General features: G+C 32.6%; 2 protein-coding genes across 2 annotated transcripts; one reads left to right on the top strand and one right to left on the bottom strand.

The window, feature by feature from the left end:
* Positions 1–1,627: 1,627 nt before the first annotated feature.
* Positions 1,628–7,216, bottom strand: LOC128391262 (phospholipid-transporting ATPase ABCA3-like). Its single transcript, XM_053351114.1, is given in 4 exon segments — positions 1,628–3,289; positions 3,364–3,520; positions 3,579–6,632; positions 6,634–7,216. Coding segments are annotated over 4 exon segments (4,998 nt in total). The 5' UTR covers positions 6,844–7,216; the 3' UTR covers positions 1,628–1,712.
* Positions 7,217–7,931: 715 nt separating this feature from the next.
* LOC128391263 (uncharacterized) lies at positions 7,932–18,826 on the top strand. Its single transcript, XM_053351115.1, is given in 18 exon segments — positions 7,932–8,508; positions 9,157–9,899; positions 9,991–10,206; positions 10,528–10,664; positions 10,667–11,078; positions 11,333–11,443; positions 11,509–11,696; positions 11,991–12,072; positions 12,298–12,591; positions 12,665–12,841; positions 12,944–13,125; positions 13,253–13,411; positions 13,647–13,712; positions 13,776–13,995; positions 14,068–14,414; positions 14,506–14,769; positions 15,399–15,548; positions 16,450–18,826. Coding segments are annotated over 18 exon segments (4,971 nt in total). The 5' UTR covers positions 7,932–8,425; the 3' UTR covers positions 17,590–18,826.
* The last annotated feature ends 67 nt before the right edge of the window (positions 18,827–18,893 follow it).

Raw genomic sequence — 18,893 nt, 5'->3', positions numbered from 1 at the left:
AATCTGAGATCGGATTATCTCTAATTGTCTAAAAGGTTAACATTAACTGTTCTTAAATTAGGGATTCTCTGAATTATAAATCCATTGTCTAACAAGCAAATCAAAAGTCTAAATTGTCTATTCAAATTGTTCTTATTTAGGCTCGTATTCACCAACCGTATTTAAATTTGAGTTCAGGTTTAAATCAGCTGATCACAGCTTTTGTGTTTCACCACCTATGATCAACTCTTGATCTCGGATCAGATTTAAGTTTAGGTCAATTTAATTATAGGATTAAAAAATCTTGTTTCATTGTTAGATTCTTAAAAAATATTAAACAAAGATATTAAGAAACCTTGATCAGTGTAATCATATAACTTGTTAATTGTTTTGAAATCAATCTTAATTTCAAGTATTTTTTATAAACAATTTATTAATTCATCCACTTCAAATTAACCACTTTTGTCTAAAGAGAAATATTTTTTCATTGTTGTGGCCGTTATTTTGTTTGATGATCGGTTGGTTAAAAAAATTAATTAAAAATTAAAGGTAAAAATGAAAAAATAGGGGGAAAAGACAAATTTATTGTTAGTGATGCTGCATCACAAAGTAACAAAGGTCGAACTTTGTTACTGGGTAATTCAGAAACTACCCCCCAGGCTTCTCAGCCTTCGTGTTACAACAAAATCAGATAATAATAATACAAGTATTTTGAAATTTACAAATTATTAACAAATAATAAATTAATTTAGAAGTTAGTCAAATACATCAAGAAACAATGATTCTGCAAAGATAAATGAGAAAAATGAAAACATTAATTAGAAAAGAAATTCATTGGAAATAAACTTGGTTTGTTATGTTTCATTGGTCATTTTGTTTTCAAACCTCTCAGGAGATTTCAATTGTATTTTTCCCTAAAATCTTCTTCCTTTTTTATTATTATTGCATATCCATCTGATCACTAGTTTAAGATACACACGTTGATAATAAATTCACAATTAAGAACAATAATAGACAATTAATTTGATCACTATTTAGATTTCAAAACAAAAAAACGTTTCAAAAAAACAAGCCTTTTTCGGGACAATTTCCTAATTAAATTAATATATAATTGATTTGAATTCAACTTGATTTGAAACCAAAATCAAAGAATCGGAAATCAACTAATCGGGCTTGGCGAAACAACTTTTTAGTCAATAGTTGATCACAGCTTTTAATTACGGTTGGTGAATATGGGCCTTAGTCTAATTATCATTTCACATTTTAACCCATTAACTTCAATCCAGGAATCAATTTTATCGCCTTCGCAAATTATTAATATCTCTCGATTTCTGATGTTGATTAAGCTTCTGGGATGAACAAAGAGCATTTTGGGTACTAAAAGAAAAAGTTCAACAAGGATTAAAAGGAGATTTGAAGTTTAACCATTGTTGACAACGAGATGCTAAACAAGTGTAAATGAGAAAAGGCTAAAGGATAATAAAGTCTCATTTTTGTTTTATTTCTATTTTCTTTTCTCAATTCTTTTAACACATAAAAACTTATTGGTGCTAAAAGTTTGTTTGGAGACAATTAGCATGATAAAACGCGAGAGAGTATTTTATTTAATAAAATTAGAATAACTGACTGAGATTGGATATGATTGATCTTAGTGAGTCTTATAGTTTATTTATTGGATTGGTTAACAAAAAAATTGATGATAATGAATGAAACTGTAATGAGAATAATTAATGTTAAGTTTGTTTAGCAAATGATAAGAAAATTTGTTCTAATGTTGTTCCAGTTAAAGTAAAATCTTCAATGGGCAATAATCGTTTTGCTTCATCTAAACACCTCAACATTTCACCCCAACGAAGTGAAGTGTCCGTTATATGATAATGAAGAATAGTTTGATGAACATCTCTCAAGATGGACGAAGGGAATTTCTCGACCATCCATCTTTTAATTTTATCCAATTGTTGATTGGATTGTTGATTGGTTTGGACCGATTGATTGGATTGAGTCATTTTAATTATCAATGTAAATCCAAGTCCAAACTTTTCTTTTAAATGTTGAGATGAACCAAGACACTTGAAATTGCCTCGAGCCATTATACCGATTCGTGAACATAAGGCTTCACATTCATCCATAGAGTGACTGGTTAGTACAATTGATGATCCACTTGTATCACGAAGATGAATCAATGTGGACCATATTTTCCGTCTCGATGCTGGATCTACACCTGTGGTTGGTTCATCCAAGAAAATCACCTCTGGTTTAGCAATAGATGCAATGGCCAATGATAATTTCCTCTTATTACCACCACTTAGATTCTGATTACATGTGTTGGCGAATGAAGTTAAATCAGTTGATTCAATTATATAATTTACATTATCCTTTACTTTACTTTCAGGCATTCCCCTGATTCGTGCAAATAACATTAAACTTTCCACTGGAGTTAAATTGTCAAGTAGCGCATCAAATTGTGGACAATAACTTATTGATTGTTGGAAATTGAGTAAATCTTTTCGCAATGAATATCCTCCCACATAACCATCTCCCGAAGTAACCATAATATCTCCAGTTAACATTCGAAATGTTGTCGTTTTACCTGCACCATTAACACCCAACAAACCAAAACACTCTGCTTTATGTACACCGAAAGTAATCCTATCAACAGCTCGAAATGAACCAAAATCTTTAGTTAAACCATCAACAATTAAAGCTTCATTTCGTATTCCATTTGAACCAATCAATTGTTTTACTCGATCTCTTTCTCGTACTACATCTTCATCTTCAACACCATTTTCGGATTTTCCATCTGATGATAATCTTGCACGAATCGATTCGTACCAATATCCAAGTCGATGTAAATTTTTGTCCAGAGATATCAGTAAAATCGTGTATACAAATGCACAGACCATTAATATCGTTATCTCAGTATTTATACCGTTGTCTTCGAAGGTAAATGGATCATACTTTATATATTCTTCATATTCATTGCAACAGGTATCCTTAATTATTGCATTTCCATTCGGACATGCATCGTACTCTTGACACTCTTTGTACAGTTTAACTGCTCCGAAAATCTTTGATAGTCCAAAAGAGGCAGCGAAAGGTGGAAATAGATCACCTACAATCAAGTAAATCGCTTTAACTGTATCAAATGCCAAGAAAACTGATGCTAATCCTGATCCAATTACAGTTCCAACGAGCGAGATAGTTGTTAACAATGAGAATCCTCGATCAGGTGTCAAAGGTAAAAATGAAAGTAAATAAAACAATGGGATGGACGTGAGACCAAAAAGTACCAATAAGATGATGACAGATGCTAATAAAATTATATGATAAAAAAGCACAATTAAGTTTTCAAAATCAATAGAAACTTAAAATATTTGTACTCACCAATAACACTAAAAGCTACAAATGGGAATTGGTCAACTACTATAATGGAAATGAAAATAATAATCGCAACAATTATGTGATAAGTGAAGTCGAAAGCATAATGACTAAACCAGAACATTGGTGCTGTGATTCCGTTCATTTTTTGGATTAAGTTACACTACAAAAGAGACAAATCATTAGTATCTTTTCTTATACGTATTCGATGTAATACTGACCTTGTTTTGAGATTCAATTGAAGGGAAGAGAAAATATGAAACAGCGATCAAACAAAATGCAACAGGAGAAAATAGTGCAAATATAATTCGAGCCACGATTGCCTTATATTTAGGTTCCAATGTTGCGACATTCGGCATCGATTTGTAAGTTACTGAGACTTTGGATTGATTCCGTTTTCCATCACCAAGACTACGTATCAGCGCATTTTGCCAAGCACTGATTGACAACGGTAGAGATAAGGCCGCTTTCGGGTTAAGCCAAGCAGCGAATCCTCTTGGTTTCGATGAATCTTCAATAATACCAAAGATATTTTCCCTCATGAACTGTTCACGATTTTGGGAACTCGTTTTAAAATAATCATCTAATGAAATGGATGATTCAATTTCAATCACTTGGATTCCAGATTCGCTCATAATTTGTCGATAAGAATCAATAAAAGGCGAATGTTCAGCTAACGATGCTCGAATTACTGCCTTAGCGTTAGAACCATAAATTTCTTTCAAGTCCATGGTGATCGGTTCCAAATAATCATTGCCCGCTAATTTTACATTACTCATTGCATTTCTTGCAGCAAGAAAGACCAGGACTGTGACAATTGCTGGTAAAACGATCGTGAACCCGATTGTCTTATAATGACGTTTAGTGTAGTTAAATCTTTTCATCACCAACCCTTTAAATCTTTGCATAACCAAAGACAACCCAGTTAATTTCTGATAATCGAGTATTTTATTTACTTCAAACAATTTTTCTTCCATAGTTATTGTTGTTCGTTTACCAACATCTTCATCTTCAGCTACTTTAAGGAAAACATCTTCGAGTGTTGTTACCGATATCCCATAAGAAGTGATACCAAATGATGTTGGATTATTATCTAGATCATCACAAAGATTAACTAGTGCAGTTGTTGATTCTTGATTCGATTTATTATTCAACTGAAAAACGATCTCTGCATTTGTCTCATTCGTAACTTTTGCTTCCTGGAAATATTTCTGCACTAAAGAACTTAGTTCAGTAGGTTTATACACCCAAGCATCTTTAGCCAGTCGAACTGAATATCCAGCTCCGAACTGTTTCTTGAGAAACATCGATGATCCTGAACATTTTACTTTACCCGAGCCCATGATAATTATACGATCTCCCAATGCATCAGCTTCTTCCATAAAATGAGTTGTCAATAATATTGTCAAGTCTTTTCTCAGTTCTAACAAAAGATCCCACAATTGTCTTCGAGACTCTGGATCTAAACCTGATGTTGGCTCGTCGAGAATCAATATCTCTGATGCTGTCGAAAGAGCCAAGGCCAATTGAAGACGACGTCTCATTCCTCCCGATAAATTACTTGCTAATGAGTTTGCTTTCTCAGTTAGATTCGCTCTTTTAATATTCAATGGAATTATTTCTTTCTTAATTTGGTCACTTAATCCTCGAAGTCCACCGCAAAGCTCTAGATTTTCTCGAACAGTGAGATCTTCGAATAGTAAATCATGTTGAGGACACAAAGCGAGACATCGACGAGCAGCTACCGTATTCTTATGAACATCAATTCCATTGACATAAATGTTACCAGACGAAGGTTTTAATATTCCAGTGATCATGGACATTGTGGTCGTTTTACCAGCACCATTGTGACCCAAAAGAACAGTTATTTGACCTTTGAGAATGTTAATATTCAATCTGTCAACCGCAAACTTTGACCCTGATGAGTTGAAGGATTTGTACAGATTGTCGCATCTAATGCTTTTTTTCAAGTTTTCTGGTTCTGGTTCATTGTGTCTCTCATCATCTTCTTCATAATTAGATTTTGAGTTAGGCTCAATGCCGACAGTAGGTGAATTCAAGAATTGAGATATGGGGAAGTGCCAAGGCTTTGGTGTTCCGGTTTGCCAGGGCCAAACTGCATCAATGTACCAGATTAGAACTACATAAAACAACCAGGAAAAGATCATAACAAAATAAACGGACCAAAGTGTTAACGTTTCTTCATCTCCAATTGAAGCGAAAATGTCAGACCAAAGAACCTTTCCATTTTTCCGACCGAAGTAAAGTAGGTCACTTATTGAATAATGTAACTGACCACTGGGTAAAAGACTAGCCCAAACTTTCGGTGAAATCCAGAGAATTTTAAAAGATGCCGTTTTCGCAGCATAAGGTACATAAGACAAAGCCGCTCGACCAACAGTTACAATAAGTACACCGATGACCGGTCGAGTTAAAATGGTTGTAAAGGCGAAGGAGAAAAGGATCGAAGTCACACTATTCATAACATAATTGAACCAGAATAGACTCGGATTCCAACCATGATAAGGACTCTTTTTAACTATTATCGAGTAAATGATCGTAATTATTGTTCCATGGAAAATGGAAAGAGTAAAATAATTGATGAAATGTGAGAGCCAATAAATTAGATCGGTCAGTCCCATGATCCTCAGCAACTCCTTTGAATTGGTACTTTTTTCTCGGACAACACGACGAACTATTAAAGTGGTCATATAAAGAAACCCGATTTCCAGAATCGTATAAGATTGGTAGAAATCTAAAACTTCAGTTGGAACTGATCGACTTCCACTTCCTTGACCGAATCTTTTATAAGTTTCCTTTTTGTTTGTCAATTGGTCAGTTGAAGGATTTCCCTCAGCGAACAATTTGGTCGTATAAAAATAAGCGAAATCTTTTGAGGTCAATTTTTGTTCATTCGGATGATTAGCCAGTAAAATATTCACAATTGACTGAGTTCTTAGGTAATTATCGAATGTTGAATAAACAGGCTCGCCCCAAGGGTTAGAATAGTCGATCGCTCCACCGCTTACGCTGTAGTTAGAAATACCTTCTTCGAGGTCGAGGAAGTCGAAAAAAAGTCCAGTGTTAGCTGAATACGAGGTCATCGTTAAGGAATCACCCCAAGATCTGATCACTGCCTCTGAGCTATTCAAAGATCTCGTTTGAAGTCCACAAGTACGATAATCGGGTGTCAATAGTTGACTAGCAACTGAATCAGGTGAGTAATAGAAAATTGATTGATTGAAAGAGTAACATTGAAAAGTATTGTTAAAAATCACCATTCAAAGGATAAACTGTTGATTGAAGTTTGTTGGTCACTGAGACTGGTGGTTGTTGGTCACTCTTTTTATAAATTGTCCACACATGAATCAGTACCAATAATATGGGAAGAAACAATTCAAATAGAGTAGCAATATAATGACGTTTCCTAATCAATTGATCTTTAATGAACATTGATTTTAATTGGGACCAAAGTATTGAAACCATTGTGAACAAATGGTTAACGATTTACTCTTAACTAGTCAAATCAATAAACTGAATTTTTATTTATTGTAATTAGTTGAGTTGAGTAAATTTAATTATTCTGAAAACTGAATGACGTTTCAATACGTTGTTAAATCAACATTGTGTTACAATTTAGGAGCAATTAACGTTCACTGATTATACACTAACTGTAATTTGCTATCTTCAAGAGATAATAATTGTAACAATTTAATACAGTTGAGTTTGAAATTGACAATTTCACAGACATTTTAATCAGTAATTGATCAATAATGATCCAAATGACCAAAAGAAATCAATAAAATGGTAAATAAAATGATTAACAATTAATTGTAAACATGTTGAATGATTGATGGAAAATTCAATAAAATTAATCAGATCTAATAGCTTCATTTGTATGTTAAGTTGCATATGCACTTGAAACACCCATTAAAACAATCAATCAGTTAATCCATTAAGATTAATTTATCAGTAAAGATTAACTTAATCAAACCAATTTCCATTGAAAATTAATTGTTTCCAACATGAATGAGTAAACAATTCAGTTCATTTCCAGTTAACAGTGAGTATAATAATCATTGAACTTATTAATAAATAAGACCAATCAATAAGCTAAGGCCAAACAACGGAACACATATGAAGGTAGTATACTGTAAATGGCCTCGAGAATGAGGTCATTACGTTTCATCTTTGACATAACCAACAGGTCGAATGATGATTATATTATGATCGTGATCGAGTTTAAATTCATTGACAATTAAATCCAATAGTTGATTGTGATCACTGATCAATGTTTCTATCAAGATAAACCTAAATGGGGAAATACTGTAGTACCAATGCTCGTAATTAACTTAATCCTTTTTTGGGTTCACGATTTTCAATAAACATAAAATATTATTCATATTCTCGAGTGATTTGGTCCTTTCGAATTTTGAAAACAAAACGAAATTCCCATAAATTTCTCCTTCAAACCGACAGAGGTCACAATTAGAAGGTAAAGAGTCTACAGGGTGTCAAGTGAATCGATTGGGATGCGCATTGATTTACTATCTAAATGATTTCTTTACAGTTACTGTTGTTTTCGTAGTGTAATTTTTTGATTCAATTTGAATTGGAAAAATTAATCAAAGTTTCTAATCAATACCAATAATCATTGAGATAAAAGTGATACAGAAATAATTGTTTTTCTCAATAAAAATTTATCAAAAATCAAATATCAAATCCCTCTAATTATACAACCGATTAGACCCAAATTTAAGGATGACCAACTCATCGAATAGGAAATATGAACAATTCATGGAGAGATGAAACTAAACTGACTCTCTTGATTAGTGGGACAATTTAAGGTTATCTCGACTGTTGATTAAGCCTTTAAATATATTATTTTCCTTCGGCTACGATTACAATGTTTTCCTCTGTTCCTTTAACAATCTCACTCCCAACTCTTCAGTTATCATAATAGATTTTTATATCCCATCAACTTCACTGACAAGAAAAATTTCATCACCTTTGACATTAGAAATTAATCGAAGTGAAATCTCTAATCGAATTCTATTGATCAACCAACATGGATCATGATGATTCTTCAGAAAATGAACTTAACACTCAATCTTCGATAGAGAAACGGCCTCAAACAAGACCGATTCAATCGTAAGTGAATATATATTATTTCATATTCTTTGCTTTGGAATTTCTCTCCCTCTTTATCCTTTTCCCGACTTACTTTGATAATATTTCTACTATTTTATCTCGAATATTACGAAATCAACATATTCTTATTCTAAAATAAACTTAATCGAATATTCAAAAGGTGTATTCATTTGTTCATAATGTTTCTCATGTTTACTCCGCTGGTTACGTCTCCTCTCTTGTTAGTATAACCTCAATCTCTCTCTCTCTCTCACTTCCAGAATTCACCACCTTCCTCCTCATCATTTACCACCCACTCCATTCTCATGATAGCTGGAAGAAAATATCTTAATTCAATGTAGTTAATAGTTAGAAATGATAACTGTCCCTCTCGTGTGAGACTCAATTCTTATGGATTTTTCTGGTCTCCTTTTTTCCCTTCCATAGACTAAAAATATAATATCAACATAGGAAAATGAATTCTAACCAAACTAGTAGACAGAGAAATCGAAAGAAAGAAAGAGTAAAGATTCACTTTGAATGAATGACTAGGAATCTCTTGGAATATTATAGTTTTCCTTTCGTTTTTATTGACCTGAATTTCCCAAATAAATGAACTTTACTATTTTTATCTCTCTTTCTCTCCCTCTGGTGATAATAAAATAACAGAGAAGATGATAACCAACCAGGTGAATTCAAAACAACAGTCGGATCAATAGATGCTCTGTTGAAGAAACTGGAAGAAGATGACAAAATATTGAAAGAATTGGAAGAACTGGAAAAAAAAGATCGATTAACCAACAAGAAATTATCATCATCATCATCAACATCATCAACATCAGCAACAATTAGTAGCACAACAACAGCATCAACATCAACAATAACTCCAACACTGACCAGTAGTAATAAGGGAAGATCATCAACCTCGGTAACATCAATCGCAACAAAAGTTACTCCATCAGTACCTTTAACGGTATCATCATCATCAACCTCATCTTCATCTTCAACGGTCAGCACTGTATCCAAATCAACAACCACCGAAAGGGAAACCCAATATGTTTCACCGTCTCCACCACCATCCTTATTATCCGCTCCGCCGTTGACCCAAACCGCGGGTACGAACACAATATCAACCAAATCCGTTTCAACTTCAACAATATCAACCAATCCCTCATCGGCAATCAGTGAACGAGTGACACAATTAAGTGACCATTTTAACTCACCTTCAAGCCCATTGAGTAGATTTGGTCAATTAGCATTAGCATCCTATGGTATTGGTTTGGCAGCAAGTGGAACCAGTGGAACCAGTGGGGTGGGAAATTCGATTAATTTATCATCATCTATGCCATCGTTGATTGATCATCAACAAGCATTACAATTAATATCTGCACAATTACAAGCCAAAGGACAAGGTAAATATTATTAATATTTAATTTCCCTCCACTTCCTCTCTCCCAGAGACCTTTGTAAATATTAATCTTTTGATCTCCATCTTTATCTAAGGTTCATCTATATCACCTCATGAATTGGATAGATTAATGGAGAAATTGGAACATGATAATCGTATTCTTGCTGAATTAGATCAAAAATCTAAACGTATCTCATCAAATTCAAGTGGCATCTCATCACCGGTGTTATTATCATCCTCACTTCCCACCCTGACAGGAATCAATCATCATCCCGCTTTACTCCAAACTTTATATCCTCAACTTTTTCCTGGTAAATATGATTATATCTTTATCCTTTATAAATTCTGGTTCAATTAATCGAGCATCTAAACAGTTAATTCTACTGGTCATCTCAACTAAATTTTCCCCTCCCTTTTGTGATAATTTAACTCTGATTGCTTGCTTGAGTGACCACCACAACACAATAATCAACCAACTAGCCCATAAATAACTCACATCAATTGACCCAATTCTCAAATTAGTGAAATTTATCATGATGCTTTGATATGGAAGTATATTCATCCTGATGTTAGAATTGCATATCATCCAGAACTTTGATAATATCTCTCTCTCTCTCTCTTTCTCTCGTAAGCTTTACTTGCTGATAGAAATATTTTGATGCGAGATAATAAACGATTGATGCTACAATCGAATAACAATTCACCATTATCAACCTACTATGACGATGACATTGAACAAATTCAGTTACTTCAAGCTCTCATTAAAATCAACAGCAAGAATTAGCCTTTGATGCTGAAGATATAGCGGATTGTATTGAGGTACCAAATCGAGGTCGATGTTGGGTTTATATTGCCCGTTACTCGTATGATCCTTATAAACAATCACCTAATGAGAATCCTGAATCTGAATTACATTTGGCTGCTGGTGATTTTATTCTGGTTTTTGGTGATATGGATGAAGATGGTTTCTATTTTGGTGAACTATTGGATGGACGCCGAGGTCTTGTACCTTCAAATTTCATCGAAAAACTTGTCGGTGAAGATTTATTTGAATTCCAAGCTTCGGTACTTTATGAAGGACGAGATGGTGATGAGTCTACATGCAGTTATCCCCCTGAATTTTATGATGCCCTATTAGATGATGTTATCGGCCATTCCAATTTCCAACACCTTATTGCACCCGGTAAGTTAACGATTAATCAGTTACTCGACCATCACCATTACATCAGATTCATTTGAATATTATTTTCAGCCTCAATTTAAATATAAATATCAAAGGATCATAATGATCATAATAACAACAATTGAATATGTAGATGAAAACAGTTGATATCTTTTGCCATGTTGATAATCAATATTGATGAAACTTTTTTCAAGTTTTCATTCAAATAATCTTATTCATGAATGTTAATTGTGAACAATTTAAATTTCTTGCAGAGGACTTTCATCGGATGAATGATTATATTGAACTTTGTGAATCTTCTGATATCGATGAAGAGGATTTGTCAGATCCAGAACGAGCTCAAGCAAATGCTGCAAAAGATACAGGTAACGACTGAAAATCACGAACAATTATGATTAGTTAATTATCTTTAAATTTTCCTCTTGACCAGTACCTCCACCGAAAAGGTTAATTCTGGAGCGACAATTACACAAGAGTATTTTATTAGGATGGTTGATCCCTGATTGTCCTCGAAGTTATATCGATAATTATCAAATTTATGTCGATGGAGTTCTGAAAGTAACTGTACCAAGCAACGAGCGAACTCGAGCCTTAGTCGAAGGTGTTGACTCTTCAATCGTAAGAAGAAAATATTTATAAAAAGTTCTAAAAATTGTTCTAATAACAAAAACAAAAGATCAATCTTATTACAAGATTAAAATTACTTCAATCGATAATTTAGATTAATCATCTAAAAAAAGAAGAAGAAAAGTTTTATCGATTTTTTCTTTTACCTTTTCAACATGAATACGTTATGAGATTAACTTTACTTCTCGAGAAAAAAAATAACTAATTGATCTTTTGTCTATTAACAATTTACTAATTGGTTTAATTTTCATCCAAGTTAATCAATTCTAATTGTCTTCTCTCCAGCCTCATAGAATCAGTGTCAGAGCTATTACACCTCAAGGAAGAGCTTCTAGAGATGCAGCATGTACCATAGTTGTTGGTAAAAGTATGTTATCATTAACTAAATCAACTAATCACAATTAACTCACCTTTACCTCCTATTGACAAGTCCATAAGATTAACCATTCATCTGAAATTACCTTTACATGATTAGTGAATTACATTTGATTTTTTCCTATTGCCTTAGTGAACCTGTTTTCTTTTGCGCAAATTGTCTATGATTAAGTTTAATTGTTGAAATTTCGTTTATTTGCTATTCTCAAACCAATAGATGTACCTTTCGCTCCGTGTTCTGTAAAGGCGACAAATATCACCGCAACTTCAGCACTGATTAACTGGTTACCTTCAAATAGTAATTTTTATCATGTTGTTGCCGTTAACTCGGTTGAGGTAAAAACGGTCGGTCCAAGTACATATAAACATTTGATCACTGGACTAACACCAAATACAATGTATCGAGTTTCAGTTCGTGCTAAACCCGGTAAACTTTTATGCTCAGAGGAGAAAAATCCGAAAAAATTGGAAATGCTCACAACTTTTGTCGACTTTCGAACTCTACCCAAAAGTAATTACCCTCTAACAATCAAATTGGTTGAACAATCAGTATACTAATTGTTTATTTCTTTTCATTTCTTCAGGTCTCCCTGAACCTCCGGTCGATGTACAAATTGAATCTGGACCTCAGGACGGAACTTTACTTGTTACCTGGCTTCCGGTCACTTTAGACCAGTTCGGTACATCTAATGGTTGCCCAGTAACTGGTTATGCTGTTTTTTCATCACATAAAAAACTTGCTGAAATCGATAGTCCAACAAGTAAGTTATCAACAATTAACTTATATTAATCTAATCGATTAGCGATAAATACATTTAATCACCTAATCTATTGGGGTTAATTTTGTTTCTCTATCGCCTTAGGTGATCATGCACTTCTTGATATCTCACAAGTTGAAAGTTTTCATAAAAAGCCGATCACTGTTCGTACCAAATCGGGTGAAAATTTGTCCCAAGATTCAATTCCATGTCACATCCCAGAGGAGTTGATTAAATTCACTAACCTGGCCAATCAAATTGGCAATAATAACATTAACCAACGAAAGGTAATATCATTATTATCACTTGATCATATTTAAAATTAACCTTTTACTTATTTTCTCATAATAATTAACTGATTATTCAATGGGTAATTTATTTCTTAAAATTGTGTATCTCTCTCATCATAATTAGCAATCAATTAATAGTAATTATTTACCTGGCCAATTCAGAGTAAATCAAACTTATATGATTAAAAATCAATCTGACTCTGAATCTGAAACTGAAATGAATCAATTAATTAACAACGTTGCTCGTCGATCATCAATTTTGTTTGATCCAGTTACAAACCAGGTAGCTCATAATTAATAATTCACTTTTAATCGTCGCATTTAATTGTTGTATTTTGTTGAATTGATTGGTTTCAAATAATTAAGTGTTGTTAATGTTTTTGTAAATTCGTTAATTGTTGTTAAATTCAGTCAGAATTACTCGTTCACATGCTTGTTAAATTGATTGTTCTTAAATATTTTCTTCTGAGCATTAGAATCAAATTAATTTGATTTACTTTTGATTTTAATCTAATTAGACTCAAAACAGCCCCGCTTCAATGAGAGGACCTGGAATGGTTCAAAACCGAGGTCAACCCCGAATGGTAAGTAAATTAAACTATCAAGTTTATCAAACGAGAATCTGATTTGATTTGAAATCGTTTTAGATACAACAATCAAATCAACCTGGTCAATTGCGACAAGCAACACCACAACCACAGCAATTTCATCAACAACAGTCTCGCAATTTATCCCAATCACAACATCCTTATCAGAATCAAGTTGCTAATCAACAAAATCCAGTTAATCGTAATCAACAACATATGCAAGGTCCTAATAATCAATTACAACAATCTAATCAAACAAATATGCACATTCCATCCATTGGTAAGTTAATCTAATACAATCAGATAAAAATTTCTCAATTTTGATTGTGTTAATTGTAACATTACTCAATAGCAATTACCAAGGATATGCATCAAAATGGTAAAAAAACAATGAGCCAACCAGCTAATCGTCTTGGTGGACCATCACCTCAACCACCACAGCGAAATCGCCAATATACTGACCATGAAAGGTCACACTTTGGCCAAGGACGAGGAGCCATAGGTCCAAGTGGACCACAGTCCAAAGTAATGGGACCTAATCGACCACAATCCCAACAACAACAGCAACAACATCAGCCAATTGGACAACGAGATATCCGTTATTTTGTTGCGCTCTATGATTATGATCCACTTACAATGTCTCCGAATCCTGATGCAGCTAATGAAGAGTTACCATTTCGTGAAGGTGATATAATTAAGGTAAACAGATTGTCCAGTAATCAAAATTTAATCTTCAAGCCCATGAATCTGAACAATTACTTTATTTTCATGATTTTTTCCTATTCATTAGATTTATGGTGATAAAGATCCTGATGGTTTCTATCGAGGTGAATTGAATGATCGTATTGGTTTCGTGCCTTGTAATATGGTCTCTGAGGTTCAATATGATCCGGAAACTGGACAACCAGTCCGAATGGGCAGTGGACTAAGTGTTGCAGGAGGAGGAGGGGTAGGACCAAAAGAGAGTGACCCATGGGCACATTTACCTGTAAAGAAAATGATTGCTCTCTATGATTATGATCCACAAGAGCTTTCACCTAATCCCGATACTGAGGTAGGAGAGATTAAGTAAAAGGAAACAAATTGCTGATCCCAAACACTAATTTCCCTCTAATCAATTAATCGAATCTATCGCAATTAGGCTCAACAATTAGCATAACTAACTCAATTCTTTGTTGAGAAATCACTACAATTAAAGTGAAACTTCAATCAACGCTAATCCATACCAAGTTAAATTAAGATTTACATCTAATAGTTTAATTGAACAATTTTCCTTTCGTTTTGATTTGATCTCAGTTTTGCTTGATTGAGACAATTAATTTTAATTTTATTCATTAATTATTAGCTAGTAAAAATCTTAATTAATATGCATGGCAATTAAAACCTAATCTGATAAAAATTAGTAAATCATCAACGCCACTAATCATCACATCGTCAATAAATCATCAACATAATGATTAAAGCTAAACGATCAATTCATTAATTTAATAGTTAACTTAATTAATTTGTTTGATTTTTGTCTTTTAAATTGTTGCCAATTTTTGTTTCAATTGTTTTATTTGTCTTCTTAATTATTATCCTTATTTTTTTTTGGTTGAAAAATTGATTATGATTTAATTATTTACTTGAAATTATCATTTTCTTTTTTTCTGTTGTTTTAATTGTTATTCCGATTAAATTTAGATGGAATTAGCTTTTCATGCCGGTGACACCATCTACGTTTACGGTGACCTGGATGAAGATGGTTTCTATATGGGCGAGTTGAACGGTAATCGAGGTCTAGTTCCGTCAAATTTTATGACCGAGGCATTGACCGAAGGGACAAATCGACATGTGAGTCTACGTCAAGGTGGGGGAGCGGAGGTTAAATCATATTCAATTCACCTTCGTATTTGCTAGTGTATCGTAATTGATTGTCTCTCTCTCTCTCTCTCTCTCTCTCTCTCTTTCTTTCTTTCTTTCTTTCTCTCGTGATTATGTTTACCTTGTGTCTTAGAGCTAATTGTTATTACAATTACTTAATTGTCATTTATGCACTTGAACAAACTTTCATCTTGGTAGATGAAAATGAAAATCTATTAGAAAACCTTTTGTCACAATTTAATCAACAATTTTTGCATGAAATCATCACAATCAAAATCACTATAATTACCATCAAAGTGTTTACACTTTTTCTTACAATAGATTAACTAAATTATAAATACAGCAATTAATGATTAGTGCAATACAATTAGCCGTTATGATTTATCAATCGATTGATAAATTGATTGTATCATCTCAATTGTTTTTTTTATGGTAAATTGTTGTTGATGATGATGAAAAAGTGTTGCTAATTGTCATTAATTGTAAAGATAATCTGATTAATCTAAATCATCAATGTGAATTCTTAACAACTGGAATGGCTAATTAACTAATCGCCATAAGTGTTTGTATTGTTCATCTTAATCTTCCCTCTTTTTAAATCTAAATTACCATTGAAAATGTTACTAATTGTTGTCTTTCTCTCTCTCACACACAATCCGATTAATTATTGATGATAATCCATCAATCAATTTAATCTCTAATTGTTACCTGTTACTTAATCAACTACCTCAAAACCTAAACAATTAACCCGAAAACTCTTGTGTCTTTGTGTCCACATCTCTTAATGTTGTTCAATTAATTAACTGTCTTCAAAAAGTTAATCATACAATTAGATACTAATTATTTTCCATTTTTTCCTTTAAATTTTCAGGGTTTCCAGAATCACCCAATAAACAGAGGATCATCAACCGGAGATCCTCGGCAATCAATGTCACTCCAACAGGTCAACCAACAGCAACAATTTCAGTCTCACCATCAAACTGGACATCAACAACAATCAACAGCCATAAATCAACAACAGCAACAATTGCATCATCATCATCAACAATCAATTCATCCACATCTACAACAGCAACAACAACAACAACAACAACAGGGTTTCCAATCACAACAGAATCCGCAAGGTCAAGGGTACGGTCAGCATCAATTTCGGGGTCAACAGCAAACAATTACTTCCAATCATCATCATCAACAGAAATTGGGACAACAAGCATCGGTCAACAATCTAACTCCCATTGGTCAACAACAGCACCAACAACAAGGTATGAGACCTCAAGGTAATTTCGCCAATGTAAATCAACCGGTTCACAATCAACAACAATTAGGACCACAACAAAGACCTAATAGTCTTGAATTGCGATCAAATCAACAATTAATTGGAAATCAACAGCAATTAATGAATAATCAACAGCAACAACAATTAAACCAGATGGGACAGCAACACACATTTAATCAACAAAATCAACAGCAAAAAGTTTTACAACAACAACATCTTCATCAGAATCCCAATCAAATGAATCAACATTTACCACAACAATCAACTAATCCAATTTCCAATTTACTTAATAGCGGTAAACAAATGATAGCCGAGGCAACGACACCAAGAATTGGTCAACAACCTTCAAACTTTGATTCTCATGGTCAACAATCAATTATGAACCATCATCCAAATCAACAACAACAATCGCAACAATTACATGGACAGAATCAAATTAATCATCTTAATCAACAAGGATCAAATATTCATAATAACAATGGTAGATTTAATTCTGGTCTTAATCAACAGCCCCAACAATTAGGTCAACAACAAAATTATTCTGGTCAACAGCAACAATCAAATCAACAATCAAGACAATTTAGTTACACCGGTAACACAAATACTACTGGTCAAGGGCCAATGATGGGTTTAATGTCCGGTCAACAACAACAAGTTCAAGGTCAAGGTCAAAATCAACAAGGTCCAACATTATCTGGTGCATTAGGAGCAGTTAAAAGTATCTTCAAAATTTAATTACAATTAAACATCAACTGTGAACAATTAACTGTTACTCTATTGGATTGAAACAATTGATTAATTGTTCCCATTTAATATTAATTCAGTTGTGTGTTTCTGTGTGATTTTATGTGTCTATGTTTGGATTTGATTGTTTGCCTTGTGTTTTAATTGTTATTCAGAAAGAAAAGTGTTGATCATTTATGATTAGTTGATTGTAAAGAAATTTAATTGTAAATGAAGCTTTTGTTGTGCCTTAGATTTTAAATTGTTAAGCAAAAAAATAATATAAAATCAAGATCAAATTTATCATTATATTAATTGTTACCAACATGACGATTTGATTAATGATTCAACAATTAACCAAAATATTTCAGATGAAACAATTAAATTGATTGTATAATCTGTTAATTGTTAGGAAATCTTTTTATTTTTCACTCTTTTTCCTCCCTGTCGATGGTTAATTGTTAACCTTTCATTAATTCATCATTTTAATTAATCAATTTTCCGTTTGTTGCCTTTTCTTAATTGTAGTTTAATTAAAAAACAACCATGATACAAACAACAATTCCCAATGCAAACAATTGTAATCATTATGATTAATTAACTTTAATTTTAATGAATTGTCTATAAATATTATAAATATAATGTATTAATTAATCGTCAACAATTTAGGTGTTGATCATTAATTGTTTTTCCTCATCAACATCATTTCCTGAGTCTCTGGTTGTGCTGATCAAGTTGAAAATTATTCACAACAATTAACTAATCACTAAACTCTGTTCCCAAGCGACACAAGCACGAATACAATTTATAAATATATTCAACTGCCTGTTAATCATTTTGATCAATTTAAATGAAAAAAAATACCAAAAATATCAATCGATTAATTAATTTATCCAATAGTTGATGATTTCTGTTAATTGATTAATTGGAATCAAAGTTAACTAACTTTTCAATTGTTAACTTCATAAGAGATGATTAATATTATGTAAAAAAGACAAACAATTAAGAACCTTAAATTTGTGGTTAATTAACAGACACAGAATTATTTTACCTCCTGAAAATCACAATTAGAGAAGATTAAAAAATAAATTGTAATGTAAAAAATTAAGAAAAATAATTGCAATTAACTTTAAATTGTTTCGATTCTTTTTCTTTTTAAATCAACATTCAACTTCTTATTGTAATTATAAATTATAATACCTAAGAACTCATATGATTAATAAACTATTTTTCTCTTTTCCTCCGAAATTGAACAAATTAATTCTTCATTCCAACAATTAAATTTGATTCGATTAAATTTCCAAACATTTTCTTTT

This window comes from Panonychus citri, unplaced genomic scaffold (genome assembly GCF_014898815.1).
Source record: "Panonychus citri isolate SS breed McGregor unplaced genomic scaffold, ASM1489881v1 Contig00134, whole genome shotgun sequence".
In the NCBI taxonomy this organism is placed as follows: Eukaryota; Metazoa; Arthropoda; class Arachnida; order Trombidiformes; family Tetranychidae; genus Panonychus; species Panonychus citri.
The sequence above is the reverse complement of the archived record's forward strand: the minus strand, read 5'-3'. Positions and strand labels throughout refer to the sequence as shown.